This window comes from Rhamphochromis sp. 'chilingali' (assembly GCF_963969265.1).
Source record: "Rhamphochromis sp. 'chilingali' genome assembly, chromosome: 5".
Lineage (NCBI taxonomy): Eukaryota > Metazoa > Chordata > Actinopteri > Cichliformes > Cichlidae > Rhamphochromis > Rhamphochromis sp. 'chilingali'.
Window position 1 is genome coordinate 37,462,138 of NC_137932.1, and position 21,296 is coordinate 37,483,433.

Consider the following 21,296-nt stretch of genomic DNA (forward strand, 5'->3'; position numbering starts at 1 on the left):
ACAGTACTGTAATTATATTTTTGTTTCTGCGATGGTTAATCCACTTGCACGTGCAAGCTCTAATTGAAATTTTATTTTTAACGATAAAATATTATTATAGTTATTATCCATGAATTTTCAAATTTACAGTTTTACAAAAACCAACCAAACCAAAAAAAACCCAAAACAAAACGAAGAAGCGTGAAATAAAGTAAAGCACAACATTATTGCTGTTTTGATGAAGAAATTAAAGTTACTTACTTTCATTGCTGAACATTGTTAGGATGCCTGGGTCGTTGACCCAGGGTTTTGAGTTTATTGTGTTTTTCTCAGTCGCTTTGGTGCGTTTCTTAGAACACCATTAACATTTGCACAGCAGTTAGTGCATTTCCCAAAACAATTAGTGCAAACCGCAAAACCTAGTGGATAGCCTGCAAAAGCACGTCACATGCACAGAATTGATTATCCATACCTCAAAAGCAAGTATCCATGTCAATGAAACTGTCAGTGCCATCAAAATGAAAAGTCTTGACACCATCTTTATGAACAAGATAGTCAAATGGCATTGTCATGTTTCCACTATGACAGTTTATAATTTCAGTGTTTCCCATTGCAAAAACAATTGGTGACACCTGAAAATGCTGACGACAGCACTATGGCCTACCTGTACAGCCATCTGAAATGTGCAGTAAAGTTACTGTAGATGTTATGGGAGTCTTGGGAGTAACTGAGACACTGAATACGTACGTTTCACATTTCCATTGTGTAGAAGTGTTTGTAATCCTACAGAATTGTGCAAAAGAAAAATATGCTACAGTCACTTGTTCACTGTAGAATACATGTAAACATAAAATCACCCATTTGGTAGAGCTGTGCACTAATGTGAACAATAAACAGCACATGTAACAGTACAGTAAATCATTCTTGCACATCCAGACGTTCCTGTCTGTCTGGCCACATATTTTCATCTACATCACAACAGATGTTATCCCTCACAATGCAGCGAGGAAAGTATCTCCTGGAGTGGCGAATCCATCCTCTGCAGGACCCTGCTGTGATGTCGTCACATGCTGCATCCATGGCTGCTAGCAGGGCCATTTGCTCATGTGGATTTCATTTTTCTTGAGTACTCTGTCAATTGTTGAAATTGAAACAGATTCAATATTGCCAAATACCGTGTAATTCTCTATGACAGCGCTTTGTATGTCTCTCAGCTTTATTGCATTGTTTGCAATGACCATTGCACAAATGGCTTCTTCTTGCTGTGGGGTAAAAAGGGGCCCTCTTCCGCCTCCGCGAGGTTGTCTTACAATCCTATGTGGTGCAGAGTGAACTTTTTGTGAAATTGCAAATACAGTACAGTAACATGTGATGTGTCTGAGATGGCACAGTACAGTACAGTGTATTACTGTTTGCATACCTGTTTTCCCTACAGAATGTTTGAATGATTGAACTGACAGTAGTTCTTCCAATATTGGGTTGCACCCTTCGACCAGCCTCCTCCATGGTGAGGCCGTGATTGACAACATGGTCCACAATTGTAGCCCTTATTTCATTAGGAATCCGCCTATATCTGCCTCTTCTCCCTCTTCCCCTTCCCCTTCCTCCCCCCATCCTCACCCCTCTTCCACGGTGCTGACCTTCCATTTTGTGTCACAGAAGTGTAGAAATGGTACACACTAGCTCCTGCGCAGTTTATATATGCTTGCCAATTGGGGATTCACAGGATTCATCCATTATTGACAGTGAACAAGTTGTTTGTCATTGGTTACAACTAAACTTTCACACGCCTCCTCATGAGTGACAGCTGTAATTCACCTGAGATCAATTGTTCAATTTCGGAGACATTTCCAGGAACAATGATACAGAAAGGTATAGGATTTGCTTGACAGATGGCCAATATTTGGCATGTGATAACTAGTTCAACAATTTTGTGTGTGATGACTCAAGCAATGGATGTATGACTATTAGTTTTATTGGGAACGACTATTCAGCATCCATAGGTATGATTACTTTTGACTGACATGACATAAGCAAATGGAAATGTCAGAAAGCAGCAGGGAAATGTATGGAAGCAACTGATTCATGTCCAAAATCATTTGCAGTTTGTTCAGAGAGAGGAGAAATTGCTACTATGATGTGCACAAATGACTGAGTGTTGTGGAGGTTGAACTAATAGTTATGAGAATTTCAATTCTGATCTGAGAAACGCACCAAAGCGACTGAGAAAAACGGTATCATTTCTATTCTTTGGTTTCTTCGTTAGAGTTATGTCTTATGGTTTATGTCTCTGTGTAATCCTTAGTTGCTATATCCCCGTGTCCAGTCAGTGTCTGTCTGCCCTGGTACCATGTCTTTGTTCCCTTTGTTGCAGTGCCTGCATGTGAGTCTGTGTCTTTAGTTCAGTCTGTGTTATGTTTCCTGTTTTATTTTGAAGGTCCATGTCTGATGTTAATGTATCTGGTTTTGCTTCCTTTGTCTCGTTAGGCCTGATTTGCCCCAGCTGTGTTTCCCTCCTGTTACCTATTCCCTGATTGCTCCCTCTGTGTATTTAAGCCCTGTGTTTCTCTGTGTCTGTGTTGTGATCTACCCTTATCTAGCTGTCTGTTCTGTCTGTGTAAGTGTATTTCTAGTTTTGCTACCCTTGCTACCCTTTTGAGTTCAGCATTAAAGCTGTGTTTTGAGTTACTCTCCGGAGTCTGCACTTTGGGTCCTTCTCCTGCCTTCACACATCCGTCACATAACAAACATGAAATTAGTAGTCTGATATCATGGTTGTCTTAAAGTCCAGCGGGCTGGCTTAGGGGATGAAAACGTAAATTCAGTTTGTTATTAACTTCATAAATAGTGCTATCATTTTTACTTTAAGTTTTCTAAAGATTTCCAAAATATGGCTGTATTTTTATTTTATTAGCATGAGGAGGGATTTGTTTGTATGTTTATTGTGACTGGGCTTTCCACATTTCTCTGTCTCAACCAGCACCAACAAAATGATAATAAAAATAAGAATAAATAAGAGCCACTGGTAGAAGCATTTGGACAGAAACTAAAAACTAAACAACAAATATTCAGCCCAGACTGTAAGTATTTGGACATTTTGAATATTTTTGTTGTTCTTCAGTGTCTCTGCTTAAACACATGCATTGTTGACATAAATGATGAGCTTTAAATCAGTTTTGGAAGAACTTGAACGACTTCAAATACAGTTTAATATTTGTTAGTTTTTTTTCCAGCATTATGAATATTGTTGCATTAGGAGGGTTTAATTTAAAGAATAAATAAGTATCAGTACAAACTAAGCATTTCTTAATAAAAAGCAAACATCTATAAATATTTATGGTTTATGACTGTGGATGAAAGGAAAATAATTTTAGACGAGATGGACATAAACCTCATTCTGTCTGCAAAGCGCTTCTCGAGTGTTCTGCAGGATGCAGGTGAGAGGTTTCACCACAAGATGGAAACAGAAACAAAGGCCTGTGTGTTGTTCCTAGAGTATTTAAAAGTAGAATGGGAGGCAGAGCCTTCAGTGTTCAGGCCCCTCCTCTGTGGAACCAGCTTCCAGTTTGGATTCAGGAGACAGACACTATCTCTACTTTTAAGATTAGGCTTAAAACTTTCCTTTTTGCTAAGTTATATAGTTAGGGCTGGATCTGGTGACCCTGAATCCTCCCTTAGTTATGCTGCAATAGGTGTAGGCTGCTGGGGGATTCCCATGATGCACTGGGCGCTTTTTCCTCACTCACTTTGTGTTAATAGACCTCTCTGCATTGAATCATACTTGTTACTAATCTCTGTCTCTCTTTCACAGCATGTTTTTTATCCTGTCTTCCTTCTCTCACCCCAACCGGTCCCGGGAGATGGCCGCCCCTCCCTGAGCCTGGTTCTGCTGGAGGTTTCTTCCTGTTAAAAGGGAGTTTTTCCTTCCCACTGTTGCCAAAGTGCTTGCTTATAGAGGGTCATTTGATTTTGCGGTTTTTCTCTGTATGTATTATTGTAGGGTCTACCTTACAATATAAAGCACCTTGAGACTGTTGTTGTGATTTGGAGCTGTATAAATGAAATTGAATTGAATAGAACTGCTGAGTTATTTCAGCTTTGATGTAAACCTACCCAGACAGATAATGTGTAGCTGTCCTCACCTTAGTGATGGCAAACCTCTCAGTCTTTCTAGAAAATAAACTTTACCACAGCAGGAAAGGACTTTAACTCCCATTTGACTAAACATAATCAAACATTTTCACTAGTTGAGCTCTGTTTTTATTTTTTATTAAGGAACAAACAAAACAAAACAATCAATCATCAGATAAAAACTATTTTATTTAAATTATCTCAGAGGGTGAAAAATACACACATCAACAGTAATAGTGTATTTATTTTCTATACAAGCACTTTGACAAACACTGATGAGTTTGTTGACCTTCGACAATCTGTGTGCACTTACACTCACCAGCCACTTTATTAGCTATACATTACTAATATAAGGTTCCAGCCCACATTTTGTTTTTAAAACCATTTTTAATTCTTTATGGCAGAGATTCAAGTGTCACTGCAGATTTTGTTGGCTGCACATCCATGTTGTGAGTCTGTGAGTCCATGAACAGGACCGAGATCTGGTGACTGTGGAGGCCATTTGAGTAGAGTGAGCTCTGTGACATCACGTGTTGATACGTTGAGCAGGTAATATAGTGGCAGGTGAGTGAAGGTTTACAGTAAGTTTGTTTACACAGTCTTATTATGAGTGACCTTTTGTGGACAAAAAACCCCCAAGTCCTTATAAATTATTATATTTATATTTAAGTTTGATATATCGTTTGATTTTGTCAGTTTGAATAATTACACAGTTGGATTAAGTTTGAACTTTTATACAGCTTAGCACAAACAAATCTACAGAAACTCTACAAACCTGTGACTTTTCAACACATTTCTGAAGTTTGTGCAATCAAATAAAGCATCTGTATCCAGACAGATTCTGTCTTTACTTGATTTTCTAGCATCCAGTTTTTGGTTATAGTTCGATAAAGCTAAAAAATGTTTGGTTTGTTTGTTTCCTTTTCTCTCTTGTATGTTTAGTTTGATACACTTTAATAATCATGTTACAGAGAATCGTTGTCGTAGACATCTGAAACAAAACAGAGAAAGAAAATGCGCCTTTATACTTGCACTTCAATTACAAATGACAAAAGCTCAGTCTGACTGGATTTTATTGCAGAGTATAAAAACGGAAACTTACCATCTGCATAGTCGACGTCATCATAAATGTCTTGTTCCCTGCAAAAGAATATTTGGAACTTGTGATATTCCATAAGCTTCATCAACAAGGTTTAAACTAAACTAGTTAAAAGCAGAAAAGATGGTTATATACAAGCCATTGCTGTGACGTGCATATTTTTTGTAACTGAGTGGATAATTTCAGTTTTAATGTTAGTTTATGAATACATGAATAGATTTCCAATAATAATATATGCTTCTGAGGCCCAGACAAAAACAAGGTTTGGATATTTAGATAAGATTTGTAAAAGACAGTTTCACAAAGACTACATGTGAAAAAAACATTTTATTCAACTAAAATAAAAACAAAAACTAGACTTTCAGAAAAAAGACAAAGCTAAAATAAAACAAAAACATGAAGCGAGTATCTTTAGTTTTAGCACTTGTACATTTTGTAAAACGTATTATTAGCATTTGGCTGATGAGGATTTGATGGGCAGTTTGTGTGTATTGGATTTTTGTGTTTTACTGGGTTTCCTGTCTCTTGCTTCTGTTCTCCAGAAACACTAAATAAAGGATTAAAACGAACACTGAAACTAATAAAAACTGAAGCAAAACTAAACATTTTAAGCAATTGAAACTAAACTGAAACAAGCAAACTGGCTCCTGAAATGAACTGAAGCTAGACTGAAAATTTTTTTAAGTTAAAATTAAAAAATAAATAAATAAATAAAGCTAAAAACAAATTAGAAAATACAAAACTGTAATAACTTTTGTTACATTTTTTTTAATGGTTATTTATGATTTTTCATCTTGGCTCTTGCTTGATAACAAAACGATTTAATGTGATAAAATGATCCTCATTCGTATGTACTCCTATTTCATAAACACAGAAACAAGAAGAATAGAAGAAAAGTGAAAGCTCAGAGGAGCCGGAATCGGGGGAAAAAGACAATGCCTGAAATCTGCTGTGGATAATAAGCATTGTGGAAGCTGCTGAAGCTGTGGGAAGGGAAACATCAGCTCATCTAGACGGGCACTCTACACTTTAAGTGAGGTTTCCCCTTCCAGAGGATATTATTCTTTCCCCTGTTATCAATCTTATTTGTTACTGTGATCGACTGCCTAATGTTGAAGAATCTGTCTCAACCTATTAATAGGACCCAGAATAATATAAAGCTAAAGAAAGGAGAGGTGCAGTTTAATGCACTTTTAGCAATACATTAATAATTATATAAATCAGTAAATAGTTGAAGAAATCAAACTTTTAGGTGGTTATGCACATTTGTGTGTACCTGAATTCCACTTAAAAGGTTTCTACTTCCTGTTCTGCATGTTGTAATGAAAAAACGACACAGTCCTAGCTTGCACATTGCTTCGCATGCACACAGACAGCGTGTGTCCTCACACATCTAGTATACATGCAAATATACTTGCCAGGTCGGGGGGCAACCAATGTAAAACTAGGAATATGTTTAGTTATAAAATTTCAAATTCTTTTGTCCTTCAATACAGGTGTTCAAGTAACAGCCTGTATAAAATGAAAATATTTGCAAAACTCAGGAGGCACGAAAAAAGTGCAAAAAAAAAAATGCAATTAAATTAATGTTATTTAAACCTCTAACACTGTCTACTACATTAGTGTTAGTTTTAATTTCAAAGATGGGAATTTATATAATAAATTCCTAGATGCAATGATCGGATTAAATTAGTTTCAACAGATCTTTTTAAACAGTATCATGCACTCGGACACACAGATGTGCACATCAATGACCCTTATATTATACATTTCATACACTAAGCTTTTATCTTTGACAATCTTCAAAAAACACACATTTAGTGTGATTTATTACTTCTTTACACTTTAAGGAAGTACATTGACATAGTCAGTCACATATGAAGTCAGGAGGATTCACTTACATTGGAAGAAGAAGAGATCTGGACACATAACCATCTGTGAAACAGGAGACAGCACAGAAATTATCACTATTTATTATCATCATTTGAAATATTGAAATACTTTTTGAATTATTGTCTGATATTACTACACAAAAATGATCTGTGTTGTGTTTTTATTACTCCATAAAGACTTAAAAGGCCGATGGGTATTGTTGTTGCCCTGCTGGGCTGGCAGGCGATGTGAATGTGATAGCTTGAGACCGAGCCGACGTAGGAGTTTCAAATTTATATAGCGTAGGTGTAGCTACTAAAAATCTCAAACGAGTTCGAATCCCAGTGACGTGACCTCAAAATCAAGGTGAAGTCCACCAGTACATCTTTACTTAGGTTAGAGGGATTGTTCTCTGTGGAGTTCATTCATGTATTGGCATATGTTAGTTCATCCTCACTAGTACTGTATCTTCTTGTATCCTGTCAAATCTTAATCTTCTTGTGTCATGTTGTCAAGTCCTTGTCGCTGTGTAATAACGCTTCCTCTTTTATTTTGGTAGGCATTTGTCTCCCGTGTCTTATATTTCATTTTTCTTTCTTTGTCATTACCTTGATTAGCTTCAGCTGTGTTTTGTTACTCTAGTGTTTCCATTCTCCCTGATTACCTCATTAGTGCATATAGATCACTAGTCTCCCTACAGTCATTGTCAGTGTCTTTTCTTTTGTTGTTGTTGTTGTTATAATTGTGTGCTTCATGTGTTTCTTTAAGAGTTTGCTGTTTTTATGTGTTACTGTGAATTTTGCTTCTTTTGTCCATAGACTTCTACCGTCAGTCTAATTAACAGTTATTTTTTTTTATACTTTGTCTGCATATCCTGCATTTGGATCCCTCTTTGCTGTGACTGTGACACTATGTTTTAAAGACTTTCATTGAACATCAGTGATTATAAAGGAGTAAATTCTTGTAACTTTGTTGTTCTCTTGGCTTTATCTTTCTGTGGCACAAATTTGTGTTTAATTGAAATATCTTAAGTTTTATGGTAATATTTGGGTCAGGTTTAACCAACAAGAAAGGATATAGGAAGAAATGTCAATGGCCTGATCTTTCATCAAGCAGCAGCAGATCAACATATTCAGCAAATACTGTGCTGTAGAGAGAGAAGATGTCATTTTATAATAATTATAAATAATAAAGAAATAAACTAAAACTGTGTGACATCCCCTTTTATTATTACTAGAAATAATGTTTTATTTGGCTTTCATTTGAGGTAATTTTTTATTTAGTTAATTAATATTTTTGGGAATATGATTGCACTGTTTTGTTTTGTTTTTCCAGCATGCTCTTATTATTATTATTATTATTATTATTATTATTATTATTATTATTATTATTATTATTATAATCTTCACAGCAGTTTCTTGTCTAATCTTTGTTTTTAATATTGTCTTTAAGTCACCATTGACTCCATCTGGGCCATGTTCAAACACATAAACATACAAATGGCTGAAATGTTTTAATTATAAAGCCTCTTCTGCGAAAGGTTTAGAAGATGTGTACATCTTTTACAGGAATTTTATTTCTTTTTCCAGAGGCCGTAATGAACGACATATGAAAAGAACAGTAAGAAAAGCTCATGACATCATATATTTGAAAAAGGACAAACAAACAAAATCCCAGAGTACTTCATGTTTTCTTAAACCAATGAACTGCAAATTCTACAAATTACAATTACAAAAGTGAATGAGATGCTGATGGTTTTACATACATTTCCCAAACCTGTTGCGACACAGAGCTTTCTTGCTGTTGGTGAGCTGGATGACATCCACAATCTCTCCCTGTGTTACAGGCAGATCTTTTGCTCCTGGTTTCTTTATGATGGAGTTAGGATCCACTAACATGGTGTGCAGCACCCTGAGTGGTCCATCATACTGGGAAACAGTCACAGTGGTCGAATTAAAAAAAATAATGAAAAGGGCGATTCCCATTGCATGAGTAAAAAACAAACAAACATCTGAATTGATTGCAATGCAGATGGCACTCTGCAAAGTTTTTAAAAAGGTTTACCTTAAATTTTTTTTTCAAATCCTTCTCCACTTTGGGGTCTATGCTGAAAAATATAATATGGTATAACAGTTAATCACAAATGAATTCATTATCAATTTTCTCATTGTTAAATTTAGTTTTTCTTTAACACCATCTGATGTCACCAGTGACTAGATCTGCACACGTAAAAGTTATTTTTATGATGAAAATTCACTAATACTTAGTCATCAATATCTCAGCCTTCTTCAAATTAATTGGGGGTTAACTGATACCTGATTTCAGGTGGCGGAGGTGGGAAATCTTCAGGTAGTGGTTGGACATCATCATAGTCATCTGAGAACCAAAAAAAAGTCCATAAAACAGATGCTAAAAGGAATAAATAATAGTAAATAATAAATGCTACATAATAAGAAATAATAATAAATATTATCTGATGAAAGAAACTGTTTCAAATATTTGTCATTAAAACTAAAAAATTTTAAAAGTACATAGCTATCACTTGCATACTGCAAGATTGCCAAGTAGCTCATAGAAATGTTCTAGAAAAGACAAATTAGGCACCAAATATATCCCTATACATTTTTCCACTAGAGAAAAATACAAGAGAAAAATCCTTTTGTATTTTTATATCATCTTAACTTGGCATAGATTGTTATTTGCACTTCACTGTGGTCTGCAGTCACTTACCCTCATCTTGAATCAGGCTGCAAGTTAGAGGAAACATACAAACAAGGGTTTAGTTGGAAGAGACGTGAGTAAAACTGAAAATGAAATTCAACTGAACAGATGTGAAGCTGCAGCAGAATTAGCAATCTCTTATCCTGCACCTGTCTCTGTTGTCGGAGTCCATATTAAAGATCTGTGGTGGGTCCGGGGGTGGTGGAGGTAACGCTTGTGAGTTTGATTTTTTGTACCCGTGTTTGATCTTCACTGCTTCATAGTCAATATCCACACACGAGTTGTTGATGTATCCATCTGCAGAGAAGTGCAACAACAAAATGAAGCACTGTGGCTTGATTGTGACATTTCATGATTATACGATACGTATTAGCCACACATAATCATCTAATACCCAGAATCTGATCTGTATATTAGATGAGTATTACTTATTTTATTACTTAATAAAACTAGATTTATGCTAAATAGCCACAGCACAGAATCCTAGAAGAAAGATGAATCAAGTGTCTTTGAACATGGCATGGTTGTTGGTGCCAGGATTTTCCCAGATAGTGGTCCAAAAAAGAGAAAATATCCAGTGAATGGCAGTCCTCTGGGTGAGAATGCCTTATTGAGGTCAGAGGGGAATAGCCAGACTGCTTTGAGCTGATAAAAACACAACAGTCATGGAAATAACCACTTATGACAATCAGAGGATGCAGAAGAGCATCTTTCAACACAACATGTTAAACCTTGAAGCACATGGGGTACAGTAGCAGAAGACCACACTGGTTGGCAATCCTGTCAGCTAAGAACAGGAAACTGTGGCCACAATTAACACGAGCTCACCAAAACTGAACAACAGAAGATTGGATAAAAGTCTAGTCTGATGATGAGTCCTGATCTCTGCCGCCACGTTATGGTAGTAGAATCAGAATTTGGGATAAACACCTTGAAAGCATGGATCGATTGTATCAATGGCTCAGGCTTCTCTTCATGGTGGGGGCACAGTTTGGGATCTTGAGTACCAACTGAGTATTCTTTGGTGCTTCCAGCAGGAACAAGTCACAAAGCTCAAATATATGACAATTAGTTCATTGTATTCAGATAGACTCCACAGTCAGTAGATGTCAATCCAGTAGAGCACCTTTGGGATGTGATTGATTGGGAGACATTACAGATGCACAGCTACAAATCTGGATCAGCTGCACCAAAATCTCCAAGGAGTCGTGTTGAATTTCTACTCAATTTCACAAAGAATTAAAGATATTCTAAGATCACAGGCACATCCAAAGGGGTAGCTAACAAAGTGAGCAGTGAATGTATATTTATATCCAGAGTCTGCATTTCTAACATTAACACAGGAAGCAGTTGTTTCTCAGTTCCATATGAGAGTTCAACTATTGTTAAATGAATCCGTGCAGAGGGAGCAACAGCATCACTCTCCTGCTACATAAGCACGCTTACACCATAATGTGCTAAAGTTCTGTCACACTAACTGCATTTTGTTTACATTGTAACTTTGTGATACTTTAGACGTTATGGTCTCAAATGCTCAGTTGCAGATACTTTATATTTTTGAGGACATAGTAAAATAAATAAATAAAGTGAAAAGTTGTTGCCAGAGCCCTTTGAGGAAGTAAGGAACAGAAAAAATATCTTACAGAAGGAAGTACCGTAATTAACGACTTTCGGGGGAAAAAATGCGAAAGCTGCATTATTTGAGTTTTCATTTGTCAGTTACTGGCATTACTTTGCTTTTTTGATGAACAAATGAAAAAAAATAAAATCAGTAGGAAGAAACTGAATAAATCTGACATGAAAGAGGGACCTTGTGCTAAAATACGACGCCAAGAGGTCCTCACCAAGCAACTCACTTACCCAGTCACACACACCTTCATACAGTCCTTCACTCTAAGCCTAATTATTGCCTAATTCTCACACACACACTCTGCACCAGGATACTTTGATATGCAGACTGGAGGAGCCGGAGATCAAACCATCAAGACTTCCGATTGGTAGACGCCCTGCTTCATCTCCTGAACCACAGCTACGATAATATCACCACCGACGACAATAACCAGTGTTTCAGATGGAAAACTTTGATGCAGAAGTCTCTACTTTGTTTGCTTTCTTTTTTCTTTTGATATTTTGGTACAAGTCAATTTATTCAAAGGCTTTCTTTATGTGATTGACTGAAATGTAAACTTACAGTTTCCATTCATAGTGCGTGCCAACCATCTGCCTCCCGGGTTACCCGTCACACGGAGGATCTCCACGCTGTCCCCCTGGTGCACGCTCAGGTCCAGTTTCCCTTCCCCATTCCAGTCGTACCGGACTTTGGCGGTGTGAATAACCTCTATCTCTCCTTGTAACTGCACGGGGGAAAGATATAATGTTTACACCAAAGGGATGAGGCGGAGCAGGATAACTTAACCATTAACCATTCAGGCTAACTTAAAAGTCATCTTTTCTCTCTCCGTGTCTTTACCTGAAATTTCTTCTTGAGCTCACTCATTTTTTTCTGAATCTCTTTCATGTCCTTCTCCTGTTTCTTCTTAACTTCTTTCATGGTGGCTTTCTCTTGCTCCCTATAAGAGAAGAATCAAATAAACAAACGAAGACCGGCCACCTTTTAAAAGAATTCCCCCTTCACAGATTTTGAGTTAGGTGCCTTTATTTTTCGTTTTCTGGGCAGATAAATGTTTCACACATAAGCGTTTTACACAAAAAGTTTTTCAAGTTCTCCAGTCTTCCCACATTTCGACAGACGTTGCCTGAATTCTGTCACAATGTTTTTGCTTTAACAGGAAATTCTGTATGTTGAATCACAGGAAATGAGTGTGACTTACTCTTTATAGTAAACGATAAATAAAGATGTAGATATCGTACCAAGGTACCATTTGTTGCACTGTAACTTAAATACTGCACCACAGATCACTTATGAGTTGCAAAAATAACAGAAGCAGCAACAGAAACAATAGAAACTGTAGACTGCTTTCTGTTCATGCAGCTGCAGCCACATTTCTATTAAATAGAGACTCAGTGGTTTAATGGGGAAGACAGAACATTCATACTTACTCATCAATCATCTCATACACCTCGTCGTCATCATCCTGCAAGAGAAAAGCTTTTATTTGTACCCGTAAAGAGCAAAGACAAGTCATCTTGTACGGGATTATTAGATAAAAGCGGCACTTCTGATTACTTCTGATAAAAGAGTGCCTTTTTGTAGATTTTCAAAGCTTAAATCAAAAAATGATCAGAGCTGTTTATTTTTTGTGCCTTATTATTTTCTAAGAGTGCAATGTTGGTTTTAAACCTAGTCTATTAACAGATTCAGGGAAATGTGCACTATGTTCTTGCAAAGCGAGACTTCCACGGTGGTAAATTTTTCGTTTTTGCTTTTCTTTACTCACCCCATCAACACACTGTGAACTGTGTTCGCTGCAGTTCTCTGTAAAGTAACGCAAAATATAAATTATAAACCGATATGTGAAAACAGGGCATGTCCTCTAATAGAAAACACAATGTTAAAAATACCAAGCAGTAACTATAGCTCAGACAATGTGTCAGAGAAGCTTCAAGAACAAAACAAGTCTTCACCATTTTTGTCAATGTCGATATCGTCATAGGGATCCTGTTCGTCTTCGTCCAGGTCCCTGAAATCGACAATCAGACAGGTTTCTCTGATTACTGGTCAGCAAGTGCTTTGTTACATCTGTATTGACTCAGTAGGAAAAAGCTTAATTTGACTGTTAAAACCATCATCCGGTCAATAAGGTTTTTCTTTGAAAGTATACTTAGGTGTGTTCAAAATGCATTTTGAGAAACAGTGTTGCTGTGCAACAGGCGAATCCTTGCACATATTTTCTAATCTCGGGTCACGACTGCAGCAGCGGTAAACCCTCTGCTTCGTAATTCTTCAGCATCTCTTGCCCGCACTAGATGTAAATGAAGTCATTTGAAAGCTGAAACTAAGGTGTCCTATAATACTTGGTTTAAAACACTAAGAGTTTCACACAGTTTCCTTTGCATCAGTTCAGCAGCACTGGGCCTCTTACATAAGAGGCTCAAAACCAGACATAACAGGGCTTCACATCATCGTTGTGTTAACCCAAATACTTACGCAGAGGCAATCTGCCGCTGCAGTCTGTTGGGTTTGTCAGAGCGTTGTGGAGGTTTTGGAGGACTGACCACTGCCGGTGGTGCTACAGGTAAAGACATCCTTCTGCTTCCTGAGCCTACAAAGAGTAGCAGAGAAAAAAATCTTTGCACAATGACGTTACGACAAAATGAAATGGATGAAAGAAGTGTAATCCCACAAAAAGCAATCACACAAACAGCAGAAATTACTGCTTTACACACGCGATGTTTGGTGCTCTGTTTGAGTGTTCTGCTTTTTCCTTTAAAGTGGTTGAACAAATCAAGTTTTTAGCACATTTTTGTCACTGACAAAGCACACTGAGGACTGTCAGTGTCAGAATCTGTCTCATTACAAGATTTGAAAACAGATTCTTTTTAAAAGTCTCTCCTCCTTTTAAGAGTCTGATTTATTTTCCAATAAATCAGACTTAATGCTTGATTTACGTTCGGAGCTTTACCTCACCGCAGATTGCTGTTGTCCCTTTTAGATTTGATTTGGACAATTCTGACATTTTCAGCCATTGTAGCAAGAAAATTAAAGACACGGTTATGTTTCTGTCCATCTCCGTGACAGGACATGACAGCGTGAAGAACATCAGGTCCACTTAACTGAGCAGCTCAAAGGAAGTTAGTCATCATTCATTTTATTATTTGTATTTTTGGGAGTTCAGTTAGGAGCGCCCCAGGGCAGCTGTGGCTACAATGTAGCTTGCCATCACCAGTGTGTGAATGTGTGTGTGAATGGGTGAATGACTGAATGTAGTGTATAGCGCTATACAAATGCAGGCCATTTACCATTTTACCATAAACTATACACCAGCCACAGTCACAGTACAGCAGACACAAACAAGTCAAGATGGTCTCACTTACTGTGTTAACTTAATATGATGGCGCACCTTATTAAGGGACTTGAACACCTGAACCAGACAGACTTACCATCACTCGTCCTCGGGGCAGGAAGAGCAGGAGGAAGCCCTCTCCTGTTCCTCCGAAACGGCTCCAAGTTGACAGTCGGAGGTCTTTTAGGTTTCACGGGCATCGGTCCTTCAGGGGGCAGAGGCCTCCTCAGTGGGGTCACTTCCCCCGCGCTCCTCTGTCGAGGCTGCTGTCTGAGTGGAAGAGGGGTAGAGGTGGGAGGTGGAACAGGAGCTGAGCTTCCAGCTCCTAGTCGGGGTACCTGGGGTACCTGGGGGACCTGGGGGACCGGGGGGACCGGGGACTTCTGATGCCTCAGCATCATGTTCTGTAGCATCTCCCCCGTCTGCTTGACTTTGGTAGCATCTGTTGGCTGAGTGGGGGTTCTGAGTCCAGCATAGGCAGGCGGTCGAGGGAACGAACCCGGTCTGGGAGGGATCGAAGCCGCCATCGGCTCAATTCTCGGGAGTCTCACCGGGCCTGGGCCAGCCAGATGAGGAGGAATCGTGGGTGAAAGTCTCTGTGTCAGCTCGCTCTCTGCCACTGGAAGAATGGCTCTCCCAAACCCAGGTCGAGGAGATTTCGGCGAGCCGCTGTCCCGGCTGCTGGTATCCGAGGTGCTGGATTTGCTGTTGAACTTGGCTCTCAGAGCCTTGACATCAACGCTGTCCCCCTGAAAACAACACAAGAGCAGAATCTCAACTGCAGCAGCTCTGCTTGTAAAGCAGGAAGTTAGCAGCGCAGCACAGAGCAAGGCATGCCCCCCACGCACACAAACACACACACATCAAACCCCTACGCTATCTTTACAAAGTGAGAATGCAGCGTGCAACAACACTGTTTCCTGGTTTGTTTTGATGTTCACAGAACTGATAGCTCTCTTTGCAGCACTTGAAACTTCTTGGTGAACTCTGAACACCAAAGAACCAAATGATGTGAGAAGTAATTATTATTAGATGTTAGTCAAGAATAATAATAATAATAAAAAAAAAAGTAGATCAGCACAAATGCATTTTTAAAAAGCATGTGAGCTAAAGTCCTGTTTGCCGAGATTTTTGGTGAAAGTAAACACAGGGGGAAAACAAAAATCTTGTCACTCTTGAGAAATATGCTAAATGAAAGCATCTTCTAATAAAACATAATGTTATGCACTGAGGGCTCAACCCTGGGACCAGCTGTTTTACTTCTTACCCTTGGGTCATCTTAACAGGCTCATTAATTCGTACTTCAGCTATATTGAAGATAAACAGTAGTGCCTCAGTGCTTCACCATTAATAATCCTCAGTTTTACCATCACAGCTGACCTTGTTGTGTTTGGCTGTGTTTAGCTTCTCCGGCGACCTCAAATCACCTCCTTGAAATCTTTGACAAGAATTTAAATTTTGAACGTGATCTCCGAGCTCACCCAGTCTCATTTATTTCATCTAAGAAGCACAAATCAAACCTCTGCTGTCATTTAACAAGTTGGAACTTTTATTTTCTCCCATCTCGATTATTTGAACTCATTGTTCATGCGTGTTTCTAAGTCCTCTGGTTGGTTTAGATGCAGCAGCCAAACGCCACATCACCCATATTCTTGCTTCCCTGCATGAACTAGAGGTCGTTTTAAAATGTCGTTCATCACGTATAAATCCTGCTGAGACCTCGTTCGGTCTGTTGTCTTTGATCAGGACTTTTTGTTTTTTGAAATCCATTTTTCCAAAGCTTAAACTTTGGAAAAATGTTGTTGCGGTTTTGCGGATGACTGAAGATAGGATAGGACTGGTTCACATCAAAACTGTGGACCAATTTGCAATTGTGCATTTTAAAATAAACTTATCAGTGCCAAAACCAAGTCTGATACCAGCGCTTTGTTTTGTCCATATTTGTAATCTGTTTGTTTCCCTGCAATGCTGCAAAATAACCTATTATGACAATCATGGCAGCAGAATCCGAGCAGATTTGTTTGGATCAACACTTCCTCAAACACATTACTGGTTAAAGTCATTTTAATGGTGATGTATTGAGACCTAAACTGCACATCTTGCAGCTATTCTAAGTAAGTAAGTACAAATGAAATTATGACTTAAGATGACTGAAGATAAATATTGCAAAGTGCTTCACAACAACAAAGTTTTTAGTGGGAGTTCAATGGGAGCGAGTCCACCGTTACTCCAAAAGCTTTAGTTCTCAGCCTCGTCTGCTCCACATGCAGCGGGCCACATGACCTCATATAACCTGCTGGGGATCAAATCAAATCAAATCAAATCACTTTTATTGTCACATCACATGTGCAGGTACATTGGTACAGCACATGTGAGTGAAATTCTTGTGTGCGAGCTTCACAAGCAACAGAGTTGTGCAAAATACAATAATGTAAACAAGCAAAATACAAGAATGGCTACATCTGAAAATAATAATAAATATATGTACAAATATATGTATCAATGTAAACGTTTATTTATGTGTGCTGGTGAATGTCCATTTTTAAAAGGAATGAGTTGGAAATCGTAAATTACTCTGCTGCATCACTTTATTCAGTTCAGTTTAGAGTATTTCACATGTTCTCTAGCAAGCTGGCAGTAGACTATTTATAAAGGTGGATGACCTCACTGCTCCCTAAAAGTAAAGCCAAGACATATCAAGACACTGCTGACTCCAGTGAGGGCTTCCACTGAGTGAGAAAAAACCCCGTAAACATCAGAATATCTTTCTCCAAAGTTGTTTTTCAATCATTTTTAGTAGATCTTGTGAGTGTGAGTAGATCTCACTGATGTACTATCAAGCATTAATCAGACATTTAGTGTTACAAACACGGGATGTGATGTCATGCGTGACACCTGCACTGAAAAAGGCAGTCACGAAGGGAGCTGCTTACTTCTTCTTGGAAACTGTACCTCAAGATCTGCAGATCTGAGGGAACTTATGCAAGTTAAACGTGTGCTGTGTAAACTATTCGTTAAACTAATGTTGTTAATCGCTCTGACAAAAATAAGAAAAGAAAAATTAAAAAGTACATTACTCATAGCCTGATCACTGCAACATCACTCACTGATTAATGCCCCATCTTGAAGCTGTTAGCCGAGGCTTTCATTTTGTCTTTGTATTTTAAAAGTCAGCATGGCGAGTGAGGAAGGGACCAGACTGAGAACTAGGAGGACGGCGCTCTCCGTGACATTTGGGACGAAGACACATTTTATTGTAGTTGTAGCTTCTGTACACCACTGCAGTGGATTATAAATCAAAGAACAAAGATGTCACTGAACTGATGACTGATCACAAATTTAGCATGAGCTGTTTGAGACTGACAGTCACTTTTATGCACAGCCTTCACATTTTAGTGAACTAACATCAATTTAAACATATATATAAAAAATACTCCTTTGAATGCTTGCATGAAAGAACAACTCACCAAATGCTGTTTTTTCCATTGAGTTGCTCTACTAGTCCTTTACTGCACCTGCCTTTAGCTGCTGCTTGTTTGAGGGTCTCTCTGCTTTCAGTTTTGTATTCAATAATAGAAAAGCATGCACTATTCGGTGGAGATCATGTGACTTACTTGGCCATTGAAGAATATTCTTTAATTGGCCTCAAGAAACTCTTGTTGCTTGGTTTGGGTCATTATCTATTTTCACAGTGAGGTGCTTTCTGATTGCTTCTGCAGCATTTGGCTTAAGCTGAGCAGAGAGTATGGTTCTGTTTGACACATAATGCTTTGGATCATGATCTGTTTCTCCCTTTCTTCATACTTTTCCTCATCATTCTGGTACAAGTTCATCTTGGTTACAACTGTCCAATAAGTTATTTATTTATTTACTCGTTTTTTACAGAACTGTTTAAGGTGGAGCCGCTTTTTTATGCTTTGCACCATTATGCCACACATGCCATTGAAGAGCCATTGAAACATTCATTACATGTGTGTTCATGTTAACCTTGCACAAGTTCGTTTTTATTGATACCTCTGTAAAGCACTTTGGGATACTACATAAATACGTTGTACTTACTGTTGTCTCTTTCTACGTGAACAGAACACTCACACCAAGGCAGACAGTCTTCAACATGTGACATGTTGTTGCTCACCTTTTGTGTAAGATGTTTATGAGCCAAGTAGGGGTGCAAAAAGGCTTAAGCCAAGGGACAGAGGAGGAAGGTACTGGCACGTTTTCCAGAGCTCACAAAAACAATCATATGACTTGCAGGAAAGCACCTTGATGACAGAGAGGTTTGCACCTGTGACCCTGGTGCACGAGTTTCTAGAAGTTACTGGCATGCGCTTCATCTGTGCATGACAGGGTGTTTTGCTTTGCTTTGCTGGTGACTGAGCACGGATCTCCCAACGCTTAATCAGCTTTTCAGAGGTCATTTCCCGTCTGATCGCTCTGTGAACCACAACGCACTGCTGCTAGCTGGTTGCTATCATACTGGCAGTTTTAACTAGACATCCACTGCATTTGAATATTTCCAAATGGCTGAAAATGAAAATGGACAGAACTGCAAACTAATATTAATTATTTAATTAATATTTCCAAGTAAACAGATGAGAAAATTAAAATAAATATATTATTTTTCCCCTATAACCTCAAGATTTTTATGCATTTTATGCATTTTACGTTTAGTCATGTTATTCTTAAAAAATGTTTCATATGGATGAAACAATGGATAATAATTAGCATCTCTGTGAAGCTTATATTTAAAATATTTTGTAGACATTGGGGTTTTTAAATGAATCCTTATGAAGTAAATCAAGAGAGGTTGCGTAGTGCTGGATGGTAGAAGCGGAAATAGAGAGAGAAACATTTTAGAGATCATTATTATTATTATCATCCTTTATTTATTCAGGTGAAAAGTCACATTGAGATTTAAATCTTATTTCCCAGTAACCCGGCCTTTCAAAATGCTCACAGCATCAAAAGAACCGTAAGGGAGATACAATCGAAACGGAAGCTGTGAAACATGAGGAATGAATATCTCAGCTGTTGACAAAATAAAAACAATAAACGAATCACACCATCACTCAGTGTCACTCGTTCAGGCTGTGAGCTGTGCAAAGTCAAAAAGTAGCTGAAGAGCAGGAAGTGCTCGCAACCACACACCTCCATACCTCAGCTAGCATCCTGCACCCGGTTACCATAGAAACGCATGCTGCTGTCACTCCTGCACCAATAAGCTGCAAGCTCCGTTCGCAGTTCGGGGCGGCAGCATCGCCTTTGTTACAGGGAACAAAGGAAGCAGACAAAAAACTTTCCCTCCAAACCACAAAAAAAAAAAAGAAACACTCACATGCTCGCACACTTTCAGTCAGCGCGCGCCTGCTGCAGAGCAAACACAGGCTGACACAGTTAACTAGATTATTTTAAAAACCACAGACTGCTTGTGCAGGTGTGCTGCACTCAGGTCCTAATGAGAAAACAGTACTACTGTAACTCTACTGTAACAAACAAGACAGTTAAAAATACATATGCTACTGCAAATTTCATTCTTATGGTCAGGGTAAAACCAAGTTTTTTTTTTGTTTTTTTTTAAAATAATTACCAATTGTCTGCAATGACGTCCAGTTTAAAGGCCACACCATTCACAAGTAAAATGTCTTGATTTATTTTATCCCCAGTTCAGCTTTTCAGTCACCCATGAAGCCCAAGAATTATACTAATGTGTAAAATCAGAGTGGCCAGGGTTAATACTCCCTGCTGATGAGTAAAAAAGAAACAAGAAAAGTGATGGAAGAATAAAATCCTTTCCTAAAAGAGTTCATAACCTATGACTATGACTCTTTTTTTTTGTCTAACAAAAAGCCTTAGGGTGCTTAACATTCGGATACATTAGAAAATAGGTAGCCATAAAGTTTAGTGTGAATCATTAACCAGCAACAGCCTTGTAATAAAACTTGCTTTCATCCGCTTGACCATGAACATTTCTTTTTTTCCTCTCTTCAACTTCCCCTTTTTTCCCCTGTGAAACTGATCCAATAAACGCTGTTTAGAAAAACTGTGCCAAACTGTACTTGTCATGTTTTGTGGATATTGTGTTACAAAACTTGAACGTTTTAAAGATGGTTCAGTTATAAAAGTACATTTGTTCTAAGTGGAGGATACATAGAAACTGAGGTTAGACCTGTAGTGTTACAATAATACCTGCTGAGGTTCCTTCTACAAAAGTCTAGTTATTCATAAACCTCTTGGTGGTCAGGAGGAAATGGTCAGAGTTAAACACACAGCGCCTGAAGAGGATTGTGTAAGCTTCAGTGGAGGAATTCCTAATTAGTCCATCATTAGTACATTCAAAAAAAGAATAAATAAGAATGCCTTACCATCTTTTCCTTCAGTGATAGTTTATTAGTGGTCAAAACGTTCCATGTCTAGTAGTAACACCAGTATCCAGGCCGATGTAGCTGTGTGTGCTGCTGCACGCACAACCACACTGAGCTTACTGCGAATGAGGAAATGCTCTGCAATTCAGTGTGGGCAAGAGGGTGACT

General features: G+C 38.3%; 1 protein-coding gene across 1 annotated transcript; it reads right to left on the minus strand.

Annotated features, from left to right (window-relative positions):
* Positions 1-14: 14 nt before the first annotated feature.
* On the minus strand, positions 15-21,224 carry LOC308397439 (FYN-binding protein 1). The gene is made up of 16 exons (XM_080883359.1): positions 21,129-21,224; positions 14,864-15,515; positions 13,911-14,025; positions 13,388-13,443; positions 13,201-13,238; positions 12,863-12,897; positions 12,273-12,372; positions 11,994-12,156; positions 9,952-10,099; positions 9,812-9,828; positions 9,397-9,457; positions 9,146-9,188; positions 8,847-9,009; positions 7,111-7,144; positions 5,213-5,250; positions 15-5,101 (listed from the first exon to the last, which is right to left on the minus strand). The coding sequence occupies exons 1-16, from the start codon at positions 21,129-21,131 to the stop codon at positions 5,076-5,078; spliced, it is 1,692 nt and encodes a 563-aa protein (XP_080739485.1). The 5' UTR covers positions 21,132-21,224; the 3' UTR covers positions 15-5,075.
* Positions 21,225-21,296: the final 72 nt, after the last annotated feature.